At 38.6% G+C, this 20965-nt stretch overlaps 1 protein-coding gene across 1 annotated transcript in view; it reads left to right on the forward strand.

Moving 5' to 3' along the window:
- Nucleotides 1-15396, forward strand: part of LOC128643528 (uncharacterized) — a 55188-nt gene extending 39792 nt beyond the window's left edge. The window contains exon 4 of the mRNA XM_053696370.1: nt 15308-15396. Coding sequence (XP_053552345.1) covers nt 15308-15396 — 89 coding nt within the window. The remainder of the gene's footprint in view (nt 1-15307) is intronic.
- The last annotated feature ends 5569 nt before the right edge of the window (nt 15397-20965 follow it).

Below are 20965 nucleotides of genomic sequence, written 5' to 3' on the forward strand. Positions count from 1 at the left end.
TGCATCTTCCATAAAGCCTCTGAGAATGAAGTTTCTTCCTTACTATCTTCCTCACGCCTCACTACCTGCCCACTGGACCCTATCCCTTCCCATCTAATACCCTCCCTGTCTTCCACCCTCACTCCTGCTCTTACTCACATCTTCAACCTATGTCTCTCTACCGGCTCATTCCCGTTTTCTTTTGAAAGCTACAGCCCCATATCACTGCTTTCACTAACATCAAAACTCCTTGAAAAACTAGCTTACAACCGCCTAATCCACTTCCTGTCCACCAACTACTTTCTTGATCCCCTGCAATCTGTATTCCACCCCAAACACTCAACTGAGACTGCCCTTACCAAGGTTACTAACAATCTTCTCTCTATATTGGCCACTACTCTATACCCATCATACTTGACCTCTCAGCTGCCTTCAACACAGTTGACCATCCCCTCTCCCTACAGACTCTTTGCTCTTTTGGCCTCTGTGACACTGCTCTTTCCTGGATTCACTTCTATCTTTCTCACAGGTCTTTTTCTGTGTCATTTGCCAGCAACTCCTCCTCTCCAATTTCTTTGTCTGTTGGAGTACCTTAAGGATTGGTTCTCCATTTATACTTCTTTGCTGGGTAAACTTATCAACAGTTATGACTTCAAATATCACCTCTATACTGATGACACCAAGATCTACCTCTTTACCCCTGCTCTCTCTCCCTCTGTCCTTTCTCATGTCAGCGACTGCTTATCTGGTATTTCTTCCTGGATGGCCTCTCACCACCTAAAGATTAACATGTCCAAGACTGAGCTCCTTCTTATCTCCCCCCTCAAGCTCTACGCTGACTTCTGACTTTTCTATCCCTGTTGACAGCATCACCATTTCCCCATTATCCAAAGTCCGCTGCCTCGGAATTACACTTGACTCTATCCTTCGTCCCGCATATCCAATCACTTTTTACATCCAATCACTTGACACAAATCTATCCTTTGTCCCCCATATCCAATCGCTTTCTACATCCTGCCGCAACCATCTACGCAATATTTCCAAGATTTGCCCTTTTCTGAGCGCTAACACAACAAAGCAAATAATCCACTCCCTTGTTATCTCCCGACTTGACTACTGCAATAACCTACTTACTGGCCTTCCTCTTTCCCGCCTCGCCCCCCTTCAATTCATCCTAAATGCCTCTGCCAGGCTGATCCACCTTTCCCGTCGCTCTGTATCTGCTGCACCTCTCTGCGAGTCCCTTCATTTGCTCCCCATTCACAGCAGAATTAAATTCAAAATTCTCAACCTTACATACAAAGCTCTCACCAACGCCGCTCCCCTCTACCTATCCTCTCTAATAAACAAGTATACTCCAGCCCGCCCACTAAGATCCAACAATGACCTGCTCCTTGCATCCGCTACTATCACCTCTTCTCATGCTAGACTGCAGGACTTCTGTCGTGCAGCACCTACCCTCTGGAACACTCTCCCTCGTGCTGTCAGGCTTTGCCCTAATCCTTCTTCCTTTAAATGCTCCCTGAAGACATTTCTGTTCAGAGAAGCCTACCACCCAACTCAATAATAAATTAATTTCACTTACCTAACAACATTTCCTTTATCTAACTCTGCATTGACATCTTTCTCAATCTTGAAGTCCTCACCTTCTGTTTCTCAACCTCCTACCCTTCTTGATTGTAAGTTCCCACGGAATAGGGCCCTCAATTCCTCCTGCATGTGTTTGTAATGATGTCCTGTCTCTTACAAGTTTTATATCATTGTTTTATTTAAATGAATTGTATCCATGGACAGTAGGTTATTGCAGTAGTCAAGTCGGGAAAGAGTGTTTTAAAGAGGGTGAGTAAACTGTTCACATTGTATGTCTGTTTTAAAACGGGGGTGATCCCGAAATGTCACAATTAAAAGAGTATTCTTTCAATTAAGACCCAGTGAGTGCCTTCTATTTTCTGCAAGTGTATTGTATCTCTATGCGCACCCTGGGCATAATAGGCAGTATTGGCCTTTACCTACTTCACCAGGAGTGCTTTTCCTTCCTCAAAGGGCAATGCCCATCAAATGCCCTTTTCAGGGCAATGGGTAGTTTAGGTTTTTTAGTGTTAGATTTTTTATTTGGGGGGGTTTGGTTGGTGGGGGTGTTTTACTGTTAGGGGGGACTTTGTGTATTTTGAATGTAAAAAAGCTGTTTATCTTGGGGCAATGCCCTGCAAAAAGCCCTTTTAAGTGCTACTGGTAGTTTATTCTTAGAGTAGGGGGTGTTTTTATTTTGGGGGGGGGGGGGGGATTTTCATAGGGATTAGGTATAATTTTTTAAAATTTGATAATTTTGTTTTTTATTTTCTGTAATCATAGATTTTTGTATGTTCTGTAATTGTAGCTTAAAGGGACAGTCTACACCAGAATTTTAATTTTTAATAGACTGTCCCTTTAATTTATACTTAGTTTATTTTTTATTTTTAAAGTAGTGTTTAGGTTTTTTTATTTTAACAGTAACTTTAGTATTTTGTAATTGGGATCATTTAGGGGGTGTTAGGTTAGGGGGCTTAATAATTCAGTTATTTATTTGTGTTGTGGGCTATGGTGGATTAGGGGTTAATACTTTGATAGGTAGTTTGCTTTGTTTGCTTTGGCAGTTTAGGGGTTAATACTTTAATAGGTAGTTTGCGTTGTGGGCTTTGGCAGTTTAGGGGTTAAAACTTTAATAGGTAGTTTGCGTTGTGGGCTTTGCCGATTTAGGGGTTAATACTTTAATAGGTAGTTTGCGTTGTGGGTTAATGGCTGTTTAGGGGTTAATTCTTTGATAGGTAGTTTGCGTTGTGGGCTTTGGCAGTTTAGGGGTTAATACTTTAATAGGTAGTTTGCGTTGTGGGCTTTGGTGGTTTAGGGGTTAATACTTTAATAGGTAGTTTGCGTTGTGGGCTTTGGCGGTTTAGGGGTTAATACTTTGATAGGTTTATTGCGTTGTGGGCTTTGGCGGGTTAGGGGTTACTACTTTAATAGGTAGTTTGCGATGTTGGGGTTGGCGGATTTAGGGGTTAATTTTTTAGTTATTACTTGCGGTGGGGGTTTGATGGCGGATATAGGGGTTAGTGGTTTAATTAAGTTTAAATAGTTTAATTGCGTTGTGGGAGGGGGTCGGTTTAGGGGTTAATACTTTTATTAGTTCCGATGTGGGTTTGATGGCGGATATAGGGGTTTTACATGTCGGGCTTATTTTTGGGAGGCGTATTACACTTTTTTATGGGAGATTTGATATTTTTTTTAACTTTTCTTAGGCGCCGATAGTTTCTAAAATGGCGTAAGTCACTGGCGACTCCAGAAATTTGTATTTACGCTCATTTCTGGACATCACTAGTTTACCCGACTTACAGCACTTTATGATTTGCCGGCGCCGTATATATGTAATAGCCCGATGTGCGAGGTGAAATTACGGGAGGCACGGGTTGCAGCGCTTGCGCTGAAGCCTGCGCCGTTTATATAATCTCGCCCCTAATTCTGCATGGCTCTTACCTGTCTGAATACCACAGAAGAAAATTCATACCCCGGGACATTCAGGGTAAGAAACACCCCTACCATAGGGAGGAAGAACCCCAGTTTTTGCACCAAGTGGTGCAACATTTTAAATAAGTGCTCACTGGATTTGGTGTTCTTGGTGGTTGAGGAAGTGACCAGACTTCTGGAAATAAACTGAATTGATGTAAAAAAGCATGAAGATTTATATCTATGTACATTAGAAGCTAAGAAAGAAAAGGACTGGATCAGTAAAATGCAGGAGGAAGTAAAGAAGTACGAAAATGAGCTCATTACATTTAAAAATAGAAAATTTGAAGATGTGACGAGCGACTATAAGAACAAAAGTGTAAATAGATGGCAACTAAGCCCAGAGGAACTTATGCAGTATCGCACCAACAGACCATGGAGACAAAGATACTACAGGAATAGACCAATAGGTACTGTTGATAGCTCAGGGAACAGCTCAAACTCGGAAAATACAAACATGCCCGTATCCTTACAAACTAACAATATGAGTGGAATGATTACTCATTAAAAAAAGGAGGAAGGAAGAGGACCCATACCAGGAGAGGGGGGGTACAAACAGGCCCCCAAGACCTCCAAGGAGGGGGAGCAGGATGAGAACCGTATTATCAATTTGAGCGAACATGTCCTAACTACAGATGAAATGATGGTTTTAAACAAAGGATTATCCTTCATTCCAACTAAGTCAGATGATTTTGATATTTACATACATATTCAGAAAATTCACCAGAAATCTAAGACTCAACAATTTTTTTCAAGAAGGAGAGCAGAGAGGGGAATGCAACGCATTCAGAGGAAAAAGTACCTTTGACCCCCAGAGCAGCAATGCATCCATTTAAACGTTTTTACGCCTTATGCTCCAGGAGGCTAAACATACCAACAGATGTATTGTAGGCTACAGGAATAATCTCTAAGGTGAAAGGGAGGAATTGAAAACCTTACAGAGCGACAATAATATTGTTCTGAGAGAGGTGGACAAGGGGGCGCAATTGTCCTGCTTAATTATAAAGACTATCGGGAGGAGATAATGAGACAACTGGGAGATCAAACCACCTATAAACCGTGTGTCTAGAGGTGTGGATACAATGCACTAACCAGAGCATCAGTGTGGGAGGGATGTAAGTAGTCCTGTCACGCCAGCTGCTGTCAGTCAATGAGCCAGAGGTATCTGATAGGTCAGGGGGGCGCGCCTCTATGTGGTTAGCAATAGGGGGAAAGATATATACTGTTCAAACAATAAACTCCATAGTGAAACAGTGTCAGTGCAACAGGCTGCAATCAATGGGATAGATATACAGTTGCAGTGAATAGTCATTAGGAAAATGTAATATGTATATCTATCCTATAATAGGCCAAGTGTGTTAGTCCGAAACTGTCATGCGCAGTAGAGACTGTGCGAGGACAAACACACCTGGCCTTCAACAAACTGACCTGTCCACTGCAAGAACTGTAGGTATGACGGGGACAGTGTCTGATGTGACAGGGGTGGGGCTGGGCGTGACAGGGAAAGGGTCGGGCATGATGGGGTCGGGCGTGATGGGGCAGGGCCAGGTGGGAGTGGCCATGGCCATGAGAAAGAGAGAGCAAAAGAGAGGGGGGGGAGAGAGAAAAAAAAGGAGAGAGAGAGCAAAAGAGGAGAGAGAGAGCAAAAGAGGAGAGAGGGAGCAAAAGAGAGGAGAGAGGGAGCAAAAGAGAGGAGAGAGGGAGCAAAAGAGGGGGGAGAGAGAGCAAAAGAGAAGGGAGAGAGAGCAAAAGAGAGGAGAGAGGGAGCAAAAGAGAGGGGGGAGAGAGAGCAAAAGAGAAGGAGAGAGAGCAAAAGAGAGGAGAGAGGGAGCAAAAGAGAGGGGGGAGAGAGCAAAAGAGGGGGAGAGAGAGCAAAAGAGAGGGGGGAGAGTGAGAGCAAAAGAGAGAGATGAGAGAGAGAGCAAAAGAGAGGGGAGGGAGAGAAAGCAAAAGAAAGGGGGAGAGAGAGAGAGCAAAAGAGAGGGGGAGAGAGAGTAAAAGATGGGGGGAGAAAGAGCAAAAGAGAGGGGAGAGAGCACAAAAGAGAAGGGGAGAGAGAGAGCGCAAAAGAGAGAGGGAGAGAGAGTGCAAAAGAGAGGGGCGAGAGAGAGCACAAAAGAGAGGGGGGAGAGGAGAGAGTGCAAAAGAGAGGGGGGGAGAGAGAGAAAGAGAGGGGGAGAGAGAGCAAAAAGAGAGGGGGAGAGAGAGAACAAAAGAGAGGGGGAGAGCAAGCAAAGAGAGGGGGGAGAATGAGAAAGAGAGAACAAAAGAGGGGGGGGAGAGAGAGAGCAAAAGATAGGGGGGAGAGAGAAAGCTCAAAAGAGAGGGGGAGAGAGTGCAAAAGAGGGGGAGAGAGAGAGAGCAAAAGAGAGGGGGAGAGAGAGGGAGCAAAAAGAGAGGGGGAGAGAAAGCAAGAGAGGGAGGGAGAGAGAGAGAGAGCAAACAAGGGGGGGAAGAGAGAGCGAAAGAGATGGGGGAGAGAGAGCAAAGGGAGGGTGGAGAGAGAGAGCAAAAGAGAGGGGGAGAGAGAGAACAAAAGAGAGGGGGAGAGAGAGAGCAAAAGAGGAGAGAGAGCAAGGGGCGGGACCGCTGTACTGCAAAAAATGGCCCGTGTAAACGGCTTTTAGGGCTAGTATATATATATATATATGTGTGTTAAAGCCCTTACATCCCTTTATTTTTTGTCAAAGACCTTATGGCCTCTAGTTATCAACGTGTCTACTTACCTGCCTTCGCCGGCCCCAATACGCCCGCCCTAAGCTCGCCTACCATCGCCGCAGCTCGCCAAAGCTATCAATAAAGCTGTCAAAAAGCCGCGCACCAAGTACGGGGCGATGAGCAGCGGACTGTGATAGTTATCGCTCATCCGATCTCGCTGCTCTTCGGCTTTTTCCCAGCTTTATTGCTAGCCTGTCACTAAGCACCCACACTAAACTACACTGTTCTACCCCCTATACAGGCGCCCCCGGAGCCCCCCGCAACTAAATAAAGTTAGTTTCCCCTAAACCGCCGCTCCCGGACACCGCCGCAACTATAATAAATGTATTAAACCCTAAACCGCCGCTCCCGGAGGCCACCGCCACCTACATTATACCTAGTAACCCCTATCCTGCCCCCCCTATACCGCCGCCACCTATAATAAATTTATTAACCCCTATCCTGCCGATCCCGGACCCCGCCGCAACTAAATAAATTGTTTAACCCCTAAACCACGGCACCCGGACCACGCCGCCACCTATATTAAACTTATTAACCCCTAATCTGCCCTCCCTACACCATCGCCACCTCTAATAAATTTATTAACCCCTATCCTGCCCCCCCCACACTGCCACAACCTATAATACATTTATTAACCCCTATCCTACCCCCCTACACCACCGCCAATATAATAAAATTATTAACCCCTAAACCTAACACCCCCCTAACTTAAATATTAATTAAATAAATCTAAATAAATATTACTCTTATTAACTAATCCTATTTAAAACTAAATTTTACCTTTAAAATAAACCCTAATATAGCTACAATATAACTAATAATTATATTGTAGCTATTTTAGGATTTATTTTTATTTTACAGGCAACTTTCAATTTATTTTAACTAGGTACAAAAGTTATTAAATAGTTATTAACTATTTAATACCTACCTAGTTAAAATAAAGAGAAAATTACCTGTAAAATAAAAACTAACCTAAGTTACAATTACACCTAACACTACACTATCAATAAATTATTCCTATTTAAAACTAAATACTTACCTGTAAAATAAACCCTAGCGGCTAGATTTAGAGTTCTGCGGCCAAAGGGGTGCGTTAGCTACGCGTGCTTTTTTTCCCCCGCACCTTTTAAATACCGCTGGTATTTAGAGTTCACAGAAGGGCTGCGTTAGGCTCCAAAAAAGGGAGCGTAGAGCATATTTACCGCCACTGCAACTCTAAATACCAGCTTTGCTTACGGACGCGGCCAGCTTAAAAAACGTGCTCGTGCACGATTCCCCCATAGAAAACAATGGGGCAATTTGAGTTGAAAAAAAACCTAACACCTGCAAAAAAGCAGCGTTCAGCTCCTAACGCAGCCCCATTGTTTTCTATGGGAAACACTTCCTACGTCTGCACCTAACACTCTAACATGTACCCCGAGTCTAAACACCCCTAACCTTACACCTATTAACCCCTAATCTGCTGCCCCCACTATCGCTGACCCCCTGCATATTATTAACCCCTAATCTGCCGCTCCGTGCACAGCCGCAACCTACATTATACTATGTACCCCTAATCTGCTGCCCTTAACACTGCCGACCCCTATATTATATTTATTAACCCCTAATCTGCCCCCCACAACGTCGCCGCCAGCTACCTACAATAATTAACCCCTAATCTGCCGAGCGGATCTCGCCGCTGCTCTAATAAATGGATTAACCCCTAAAGCTAAGTCTAACCCTAACACTAACACCCCCCCTAAGTTAAATATAATTTAAATCTAACGAAATAAATTAACTCTTATTAAATAAATGTTTCCTATTTAAAGCTAAATACTTACCTGTAAAATAAACCCTAATATAGCTACAATATAAATTATAATTATATTGTAGCTATTTTAGGATTAATATTTATTTTACAGGCAACTTTGTAATTATTTTAACCAGGTACAATAGCTAGTAAATAGTTAATAACTATTTAATAGCTAAAATAGTTAAAATAATTACAAAATTACCTGTAAAATAAATCCTAACCTAAGTTACAATTAAACCTAACACTACACTATCAATAAATTAATTAAATAAACTACCTACAATTACCTACAATTAAACCTAACACTACACTATCAATAAATTAATTAAATACAATACCTACAAATAAATACAATTAAATAAACTAACTAAAGTACAAAAAATAAAAAGAACTAAGTTACAAAAAAATAAAAAAATATTTACAAACATTAGAAAAATATTACAACAATTTAAAACTAATTACACCTACTCTAAGCCCCCTAATAAAATAACAAAGACCCCCAAAATAAAAAAAATGCCCTACCCTATTCTAAATTAAAAAAGTTCAAAGCTCTTTTACCTTACCAGCCCTGAAAAGGGCCATTTGCGGGGCATGCCCCAAATAATTCAGCTCTTTTGCCTGTAAAAAAAAAATAAAAATACCCCCCCCCCAACATTATAACCCACCACCCACATACCCCTAATCTAACCCAAACCCCCCTTAAATAAACCTAACACTAAGCCCCTGAAGATCTTCCTACCTTATCTTCACCATGCCAGGTTCACCGTTCCATCCTCCGAAGTCTTGATCCAAGCCTCCGAGGTCTTCATCCAAGCCCAAGCTGGGGCTGGCGATCCATAATCCGGCTGAAGTCTTCTATCAAGCAGCGGCTGAAGAGGTCCAGAAGAGGCTCCAAAGTCTTCATCCTATCCGGGAAGAAGAGGAGATCCGGACCGGCAACCATCTTGATCCAAGCGGCATCTTCTATCTTCATCCGATGACGAACGGCTCCATCTTGAAGACCTTCAGCGCGGATCCATCTTCTTCTTCCGACGTCCAACTGAAGAATGAAGGTTCCTTTAAGGGACGTCATCCAAGATGGCGTCCCTCGAATTCCGATTGGCTGATAGGATTCTATCAGCCAATCGGAATTAAGGTAGGAAAATTCTGATTGGCTGATGGAATCAGCCAATCAGATTCAAGTTCAATCCGATTGGCTGATTGGATCAGCCAATCAGATTGAGCTTGCATTCTATTGGCTGATCGGAACAGCCAATAGAATGCAAGCTGAACCTGATTGGCTGATTCCATCAGCCAATCAGAATTTTCCTACCTTAATTCCGATTGGCTGATAGAATCCTATCAGCCAATCGGAATTCGAGGGACGCCATCTTGGATGACGTCCCTTAAAGGAACCTTCATTCTTCAGTTGGACGTCGGAAGAAGAAGATGGATCCGCACTGAAGGTCTTCAAGATGGAGCCGTTCGTCATCGGATGAAGATAGAAGATGCCGCTTGGATCAAGATGGTTGCCGGTCCGGATCTCCTCTTCTTCCTGGATAGGATGAAGACTTTGGAGCCTCTTCTGGACCTCTTCAGCCGCTGCTTGATAGAAGACTTCATCCGGATTATGGATCGCCAGCCCCAGCTTGGGCTTGGATGAAGACTTCGGAGGCTTGGATCAAGACTTCGGAGGACGGATCGGTGAACCTGGCATGGTGAAGATAAGGTAGGAAGATCTTCAGGGGCTTAGTGTTAGGTTTATTTAAGGGGGGTTTGGGTTAGATTAGGGGTATGTGGGTGGTGGGTTGTAATGTTGGGGGGGGGTATTGTATGTTTTTTTTTACATTCAAAAAAGCTGAATTATTTGGGGCATGCCCCGCAAATGGCCCTTTTCAGGGCTGGTAAGGTAAAAGAGCTTTGAACTTTTTAAATTTAGAATAGGGTAGGGCATTTTTTTATTTTGGGGGTCTTTGTTATTTTATTAGGGGGTTTAGAGTAGGTGTAATTAGTTTGAAATTGTTGTAATATTTTTATAAGGTTTGTAAATATTTTTTTATTTTTTGTAACTTAGTTCTTTTTTATTTTTTGTACTTTAGTTAGTTTATTTAATTGTATTTATTTGTAGGTATTGTATTTAATTAATTTATTGATAGTGTAGTGTTAGGTTTAATTGTAGGTAATTGTAGGTAGTTTATTTAATTAATTTATTGATAGTGTAGTGTTAGGTTTAATTGTAACTTAGGTTAGGATTTATTTTACAGGTAATTTTGTAATTATTTTCACTATTTTAGCTATTAAATAGTTATTAACTATTTAATAGCTATTGTACCTGGTTAAAATAATTACAAAGTTGCCTGTAAAATAAATATTAATCCTAAATAGCTACAATATAATTATAATTTATATTGTAGCTATATTAGGGTTTATTTTACAGGTAAATATTTAGCTTTAAATAGGAATAATTTATTTAATAAGAGTTAATTTATTTTGTTAGATTTAAATTATATTTAATTTAGGGGGGTGTTAGTGTTAGGGTTAGACTTAGCTTTAGGGGTTAATCCATTTATTAGAGTAGCGGCGAGATCCGCTCGGCAGATTAGGGGTTTAATTATGTAGGTAGCTGGCGGCGATGTTGTGGGGGGGCAGATTAGGGGTTAATAAATATAATATAGGGGTCGGCTGTGTTAGGGGCAGCAGATTAGGGGTACATAGGTATAATGTATGTTGCGGCGGTGTACGGAGCGGCAGATTAGGGGTTAAAAAAATATGCAGGTGTCAGCGATAGCGGGGGGCGGCAGATTAGGGGGTTAATAAATATTATGTAGGGGTCGGCGGTATTAGGGGCAGCAGATTAGGGGGTACATAGGGGATAATGGAAGTGGCGGCGGTGTACGGAGCGGCAGATTAGGGGTTAAAAAAATTTAATAGAATGGCGGCGATGTGGTGGGGGCCTCGGTTTAGGGGTACATAGGTAGTTTATGGGTGTTAGTGTACTTTAGAGCACAGTAGTTAAGAGCTTTATGAACCTGGTGTTAGCCAGAAAGCTCTTAACTACTGACTTTTTTCTGCGGCTGGAGTTTTGTCGTTAGATTTCTAACGCTCACTTCAGCCACGACTCTAAATACTGGCGTTAGAAAGATCCCATTGAAAAGATAGGATAACGCAAATGGCGTAGGGGGATCTGCGGTATGGAAAAGTCAGCGGCTGCAAAGTGAGCGTTAGACCCTTTCCTGACTGACTCCAAATACCAGCGGGCGGTAAAAACCAGCGTTAGGAGCCTCTAACGCTGGTTTGACGGCTACCACCCAACTCTAAATCTAGCCGTAAGATAGCTACAATGTACTTAATAATTACATTGTAGCTATTTTAGGATTTATATTTATTTTACAGGTAACTTTGTATTTATTTTAGCTAGTTAGAATAGTTATTAAATAGTTATTAACTATTAAATAACTACCTAGCTAAAAGAAATACAAAATTACCTGTAAAATAAATCCTAACCTAAGTTACAATTAAACCTTACACTACACTATCATTAAATTAATTAAATAAATTACCTACAAATAACTATAATTAAATACAATTAAATAAACTAACTAAAGTACAAAAAATTAAAAAAGCTAAGTTACAAAAATAAACAAATAAGTTACAAAAAATAAGTTACAAACATTTAAAAAATATTACAACAATTTTAAGCTACTTACACCTAATCTAAGCCCCCTAATAAAATAACAAAGCCCCCCAAAATAAAAAAAATACCCTACCCTATTCTACATTAAAAAGTTAACAGCTCTATTACCTTACCAGCCCTTAAAAGGGCCTTTTGCGGGGCATGCCCCAAAGAAAACAGCTCTTTTGCCTGTAAAAGAAAAATACAACCCCCCAACATTAAAACCCCACCACCCACATACCCCAACTCTAACCCAAACCCCCCTTAAATAAACGTAACACTACCCCCCTGAAGCCGTCTTCAGCCAGCTGACCACAGATGGAACAGAAGAGGAGATCCGCAGCGGCAGAAGTCATCATCCAAGGGGCGCTGAAGAAGTCTTCCATCCGATTGAAGTCATCATCCAGGCGACGTCTTCAATCTTCATCCATCCGGAGCGGAGCCATCTTCAGACGAGCCGACGCGGAGCTATCCTCTTCTACCAACGGACTAACGACGAATGACGGTTCCTTTAAGTGACGTCATCCAAGATGGCATCTCTCGAATTCCGATTGGCTGATAGGATTCTATCAGCCAATCGGAATTAAGGTAGGAAAAATCTGATTGGCTGATGGAATCAGCCAATCAGATTGAAGTTCAATCCGATTGGCTGATCCAATCAGCCAATCAGATTGAGCTCGCATTCTATTGGCTGATCGGAAACAGCCAATAGAATGCAAGCTCAATCTGATTGGCTGATTAAATCAGCCAATCAGATTTTTCCTACCTTAATTCCGATTGGCTGATAGAATCCTATCAGCCAATCGGAATTCGAGGGACGCCCATCTTGGATGACATCACTTAAAGGAACCGTCATTCGTCGTTAGTCCGTCGGTAGAAGAGGATGGCTCCGCGTCGGCTCGTCTGAAGATGGCTCCGCTCCGGACGGATGAAGATTGAAGACGCAGCCTGGATGATGACTTCAATCGGATGGAAGACTTCTTCAGCGCCCCTTGGATGATGACTTCTGCCGCTGCGGATCTCCTCTTCTGTTCCATCGGTGGTCGGCTGGCTGAAGACGGGCTAAAGGTAGGATGATCTTCAGGGGGGTAGTGTTAGGTTTATTTAATGGGGTTTGGGTTAGAGTAGGGGTATGTGGGTGGTGGGTTTTAATGTTGGGGGGGTTGTATTTTTATTTTACAGCAAAAGAGCTGTTTTCTTTGGGGCATGCCCCGCAAAAGGCCCTTTTAAGGGCTGGTAAGGTAATAGAGCTGTTACCTTTTTAATGTAGAATAGGGTAGGGCATTTTTATTTTGGGGGGCTTTGTTTTTTTATTAGGGGGCTTAGATTAGGTGTAAGTAGCTTAAATTGTTGTAATATTTTTGAAATGTTTGTAACTTATTTTTTTTATTTTTTGTAACTTAGCTTTTTTATTTTTTGTACTTTAGTTAGTTTATTTAATTGTATTTAATTGTAGTTATTTGTAGGTAATTTATTTAATTTATTTAATGATAGTGTAGTGTTAGGTTTAATTGTAACTTAGGTTAGGATATATTTTACAGGTAATTTTGTATTTCTTTTAGCTAGGTAGTTATTAAATAGTTAATAACTATTTATTAAATATTCTAACTAGCTAAAATAAATACAAAGTTACCTGTAAAATATAAATCCTAAAATAGCTACAATGTAATTATTAATTACATTGTAGCTATCTTAGGGTTTATTTTACAGGTAAGTATTTAGGTTTAAATAGGGAATAATTTATTTAAGTATAGTGTAGTGTTAGGTGTAATTGTAACTTAGGTTTAGTTTTTATTTTACAGGTAATTTTCTCTTTATTTTAACTAGGTAGGTATTAAATAGTTAATAACTATTTAATAACTTTTGTACCTAGTTAAAATAAATTCAAAGTTGCCCGTAAAATAAAAATAAATCCTAAAATAGCTACAATATAATTATTATTTATATTGTAGCTATATTAGGGTTTATTTTAAAGGTAAGTATTTAGTTTTAAATAGGATTAATTTAGTTAATAAGAGTAATATTTATTTAGATTTATTTAATTAATAATTTAAGTTAGGGGGTGTTAGGGTTAGGGGTTAGACTTAGGTTTATGGGTTAATAATTTCATTATAGTGGTGGCGGTGTAGGGGGGGCAGGATAGGGGTTAATAGGTATTATGTAGGTGGCGGCGGGGTCCGGAAGCAGCGGTTTAAGGGTTAACATATTTATTATAGTGGCGGCAGGGTCCGGGAGCGGCGGTTTAGGGGTTAATCAGTTTATTATAGTGGCGGTGGGCTCCGGAGTGGCGGTTTAGGGGGTAATACCATTTATTTAGTTGCGGCGGTGTAGGGGGGGCAGATTAGGGGTGTTTAGGCTCGGGTACATGTTAGGGTGTTAGGTGCAGACATCTCCCATAGAAATCAATGGGATGTCGGGCAGCAGCGAACATGAACTTTCGCTATGGTCAGACTCCCATTGATTCCTATGGGATCCGCCGCCTCCAGGGCGGCGGGTTGAAAACCAGGTACGCTGGGCCGGAAAAATGCAGAGCGTACCTGCTAGTTTTTTGATAACTAGCAAAAAGTAGTCAGATTCTGGAGTGACCTAAGAATTGATCTGTGTCGGACTGAGTCCGACGGATCGAAGCTTACGTCACTAAATTCTACTTTTGCCGGGTCTCTAGCCTTTGATAACTAAAGGCGAATCAGCCTTGCCACAAATCCGCTGCGGAATTCCAGCGTATTTGAGGTTGACGGCTTGATAACTAGAGGCCTATACCTTATATCTTTGAGCACTTTTTAAAAAAAAAAAAAAATTATGAATAATTTGTTATCAGATATCGTAACTGACCTTTTAAATGTATTTTTGTTGTGTTTAGTGTAACTTTTATTCAACTCACTATCCTTTGCACAAGCTTTCTAACCTGGCGAGCATAAATCACGATTGCGCTCTTCTGTTTTCTTTTAACTTGTAATAGGAGCAATCTTTTACTTTGTGCACAAGGCAAAAAAAACTATATCACCACTTGTAATCTGGCCTTTAATAGGTGAACTGAATTGATCTAAAGAGTTCATGCACGTATATTGTTCTGGAAATTTAAAACAGAGACACATCACTAAATGTTTCTAAATTTGTTTCCTTTGTATGAAAGGGACAGTCAAACACCAGAATTGTTGTTGTTTAAAAAGATAGATAATCCCTTTATTACCCATTCCCCAGTTTTGCATAACCAACACAGTTATATAAATATACTTTTTACCTCTGTGATAACCTTGTATCCAAGCCTCTGCATTCTGCCCCCCTTATCTCAGTTCTTTTGACAGACTTGCATTTTAGCCAATCAGTGCTCACTCCTCAGAAAATTCACGTTTGTGAGCTCAATGTTATCTATATGAAAACACATGAACTATTCCCTCTAGTGGTGAAAAACCATTGAGATTAGGGGTGGCCTTCAAGGTCTAAGAAATTAGCATATGTTCCTCTTAGGTTTAGCTTTCAACTAAGAATACCAAGAGAACAAAGCAAAATTATTGATAAAAGTAAATTGGAAAGTTGTTTAAAATTGCATGCCCTATTTTAATCATGAAAGTTATTTTTGGACTTCACTGTCCCTTTAATTCTTCATTTTTTGTAATCTCCCCTAGGACTGGTTCCCATTGTGGTTCTCACATTTAAATCACAAGGAAAACTGACTGAAGTTGAGGCAACATTTAGAAACATGGGAATCGACTAACATATTCAAACTGGAGATACTTCACCCCAGACCGACTGGCCTGAAAATCCGATCCAGACACGAGGAAGTTCTAAAATTCCTCTGTGAGCGTTCTAAAGGACGTGAAATATCGTATGCGAGATAAGAGGAATCCTGTAGAGGTAGAGAGCTGAGCGCAAGAAATTTGTTCTGACGTTTACTCATAAAACCGATGTGAAAGCAGTAAGAAAGTGAGATAGTCATTCAAGTAACTGAGATGGTCGCACATCTTAAGTGAGGAACGGACATGAACTAATTATTTCAGTTGAGACTGTAACATAAAGGTTTCTCTTGCAGTATCCTGAAAAGATCTTGTACTAATGAAAGTGTTAATTGTACCTGGTGTTTTAAGAGTTATGTTTTATTTTCTATATTTTATGAGCTACTTAATAAACAAATAAAACCAGATTCTGCTCATGTTATTTCTAACACACGTGTGAATATTAATCATTGGCATCAGTGACTGAAACGAATAACATCTTCTCAAATGATTATTCAGTGGTTGATCCCAACATCAGTTTCAGCTTTATTCATTGAGTAATAGCAACAGGAGGATCCAACTCATTTTATCACTGACATCTATTTATATTCCTCATTATACCCTTTGTATCACCCTTCTCACATTAAGAGCTCGATTATCAAGCCCCTTCTCCTCACTTCAACTGCAGGTTTCACAAGATAACCTGCAGTCAGGATTTATCAAGCAGCGGTCATTTAACCAGGAGATTGACAGTTCCTGCAGGGGGGTGGTGTTGCAGATAAATGTAAATGGCGCTTGCAATGTTAAAATTCGAGCAGGGAATTGCTGCCGCCAGAGGAGAGAGACGGACAGGGGCGAATATGTTCGGCCTTTCATCCCTGAATGATAAATCGAGCCCTATGTGCATTTTTATCTGTCTCTGTATCTGCCCTCTGAAGGGCTTTTATTACAGTCAAAAACAAATAGGCAACAAGATCATCTGATAGATAGATAATGGATGGATAGATAGATAGATAGATAGATAGAGACAGACAGACAGAGATAGATAGATGATAGATAGATAATAGATGGAGAGATAGACTGACTGACCAGATAGGTATATAGAAGATAGATAGACTGACTGACAGATAGGTATATAGAAGATAGATAGATAGACAGATAGATAGATAGATTGATAAGTAGATAGATTGACAAACATACATAGAGATAGATAGATGATAAATAGATAGACAGACAAGACAGACAGGACAGACATATTAGATAAACAGATAGATTAGATGATTGATTGATAGATGGATAGATAGATCAATAGATAAACTGACAGGTACATAGATGATAGATAGATAGGAGATAAAGACAGACAGATATATATGATTGATAAATAATAAATGGATAGATAGATAGGTAGATGATAGATACAGACAGACAGAGATAGATGATAGATATGTAGATAGATACAGACAGAGATAGATGATAGATAGATAATAGATGGATGGATAGATAAATAAAGACATAAAGACAGACAGAGATAGATGATAGGCAGATAATAGATGGATGGAGGGATAGATAGACAGGCAGATAGATAGACTGACAGATAGGTATACTAGATGATAGATAGACAGACTGATAGATAGGTAGATTGACTGACAGGTACATAGATGATATATAGATTTTATAGATACATAGATGATAAATAGACAGATAGATGATAAATAGATACACACAAGACAGACAGATACATATACGGATAGATAGATGATTGATAGATGGATAGATCAATAGATAAAACTGACAGGTACATCGATGATAGATAGATAGATAGATAAAGACAGACAGGACAGGACTGACAGAGATAGATGATTGATAAATAATAGATGGCTAGATAGATAAATAAAGACAGACAGAGATATATTATTGATAGATAGATAGACAGATAGGTACATAGATATATAGATAGACAGATAGATAGATATGTACATACGATGATAGATAGATAGATAGACAGACCAGACAAGGCAGACAGGTATGTAGATGGTAGATAGTTATATGGATAGATAGATTTATGGATAGATAGATAGATAGATATATGGATAGATAGATTAGATAAAGACAGACAAAGATAGAAGATAGATATAGATGGATAGATATATAGATAGATGATAGATAGACAGAAAAAATACAGAATATAGATGATAGATAGATATATGGGATATATAGACTAGATAAAGACAGACAAAGATAGAAGATAGATAATAGTATGGATAGATATATAGATAGATAGATGATAGATAGACTGATTAAAGACAGACATATTAGATGATAGATAGATAATAGATGAATAAATAGACCTGACAGATAGATACATAGATGATAGATATATAGATAGATAAACAGATAGATAGGTACATAGATTATAGCTAGATAGATAGATACCTAGACAGACAGACAGATAGAGATAGATGATAGATAGATAGATAAAGACCAGGCAGAGATAGATAGATAAAATGAAATAGACTGATAGGGACATAGATGATAGGTAGATAGATAGACAGACAGACAGATAGATAGATAAAGACAGATAGAGATAGATGCTTTGATAGTATAGATAAAGAAGGCAGAGATAGATTGATAGATAGATAAAGACAGACAGACAGAGATAGATGATAGTTAGATAATAGATGGATAAATAGATGAATGGATAGGTAGATGGATAGATAGACTGACAGATAGGTACATAGATGATAGATACATATATGATAAATAGATAGACTTGACAGACAGATAGGTAACATAGACAGACATAGATGATAGATAGATAGAGACAGACAGAGATAGATGATAGATAGACTGACAGATAGGTACATAGGTGATCGATAGATAGACAGACAGACAGACCATATAGATAGATAAAGACAGACAGCAATAGATGATAGATAGCTAGATAAAGACAGACAGAGATAGATGATACATAGAAAAAGACAGATGGAAATTGATGATAGAGATAGATAAAGACAGACAGAGATAGATCATAGATAGATAAAGATAGACAGAGATAGATGATAAGACACACAGAGATAGATGATAGATAAAGCCAGACAGAGATAGATCATAGATAGATAGATAGATATATGATAGATAGGTACAAAGACCAGACAGACAGATAAAGACAGAGATAGATGATAGATAGATAGATAGATAAAGACAGGCAGAGATAGATAGATAAATAGAACTGACAGATAGGTACATAGATGATAGGTAGATAGACAGACAGACAGACATATACGATAGATAGCTAGATAGATAAAGACAGACAGAGATAGATGATAGATAGATAAAGACGACTAGAGAAAAATGATTTTATATATAGATAAAGACATACAGAGATAGATGATAGATAGATAGATAGATAAAGACAGACAGAGATAGATAATAGATAAATACAGACAGATAGATGATAGATAGATAGATGATAGATAGATAGATAAAGACATACAGAGATAAATGATAGATAGACTGACAGATAGGTACACAGATGATAGCTAGATAGATACATAGCTGATAAATAGACATATTGATAGAAAGATGAATAGATCAATAGATAAACTGACAGTTAGGTACATAGATGAAAGATAGATAGATAAAGACAGACAGAGATAGAAGATAGATAGATAGATAATAGATGGATGGATAGATAGATAGCTTAGATAGACTGACAGATAGGTACATAGATGATAGATAGATAGATAGATAAAGACAGACAGAGATAGATGATAGATGGAATGGATAGGTAGATGTATAGATAGATAGATAGACTGACAGATAGGTACATAGATGATAGATAGATAGATAGACCTGACAGATAGGTACATAGATGATAGCCTAGCTAGATATATAGCTGATAAATATATATAAATATATATATATATATATATATATATATATATATATATATATATATATTATATATATATATATATATATGAAGATTGATAGAAAGATGAATAGATCAAAAGATAAACTGACAGATACATAGATGATAGATAAGTAGATAGATATATAGATAGATAAAGACAGACAGAGATAGAGATAGATAGATTGATAATAGATTGGATAGATAGATAGACTGACATATAGGTACATGATGATAGATAGATAGATAGATAAAGACAGACAGAGATAGATGATAGTTAGATAATAGATGGATAGATAGATGAATGGATAGGTAGATGGATAGATAGACTGACAGATAGGTAGCATAGATGATAGATAGATAGACTGACAGATAGGTACATAGATGATAGATACATACATGATAAATAGACAGACAGATAGGTACATAGGACAGACAGACATAAGATGTTACGATATATAGATAGAGACAGACAGATATAGATGATAGATAGATAGATATAGATAGATAAAGACAGACAGCGATAGATGATAGATTATTATTATTATTCTTTATTTATAAAGCGCCAACAGATTCCGCAGCGCTGTTCATAGGTAACAAAGATAAAAGGACAGTACAATATGAGACACCAGACAAAATTTAACAAACAAATACAGGAGGAAATGGGAGCCCTGTTCCCGTGGTAACAATCTAAATGGGTAGGAGGGTGAGAAACAGGAGGTGGAGACTACAAAGGTGGGAATGATGTTAGTGTGAAGTTAGATGAGGGCAAGACAGACAGAGATAGATGATAGATGATAGATAGAAAAAGACAGATGGAAATTGATGATAGAGATAGATAGATAGATAGATAGATAGATAGATAGTTAGATAAAGACAGACAGATATAGATCATAGATAGATAAAGACAGACAGAGATAGATGATAGATAAAGACAGAGATAGATGCTAAGATAAGCCAGACAGAGATAGATCATAGATAGAAAGATAGATGATGATAGATATATAGATAGATATATACGATAGATAGATAGATAGATAGATAAAGACAGGCAGAGATAAATGATAGATAGAATGACAGATAGGTATATAGATGATAGCTAGATAGATACATAGATGATAAATAGAATAGACATACAGATTGATATATTATATATATTTTATATATATATATATATATATATAAATATATATATATATATATATATATATATAATATATATACTATATATACAGTATATGATAAATAGATAGATAGATTCGATAGAAAGATTGAATAGATCAATAGATAAAGACGGACAGGTACATAGATGATAGATAAATAGATAGATAAAAACAGACAGAGATAGAAGATAGATAGATACGATAGATAGATACGATAGATAGACTGATAAAGACATACAGATCGAATAGATAGATAGATAGATAGATAATAGATTGAATAAATAGACTGGCAGATAGGTACATAGATGATAGATAGATAGATAGATAATAGATAAAGATAGACAGAGATAGATGATAGTTAGATAATAGATGGATAGATAGATGAATGGATAGATAGATAGACTGACTGACAGATAGATACATAGATGATAGATAGATATATAGATAGATAGACTGACAGACAGTACATAGACAGACATAGAGGATAGATAGACAGAG

Source organism: Bombina bombina, unplaced genomic scaffold, assembly GCF_027579735.1.
Source record: "Bombina bombina isolate aBomBom1 unplaced genomic scaffold, aBomBom1.pri scaffold_622, whole genome shotgun sequence".
Taxonomy (NCBI): Eukaryota; Metazoa; Chordata; class Amphibia; order Anura; family Bombinatoridae; genus Bombina; species Bombina bombina.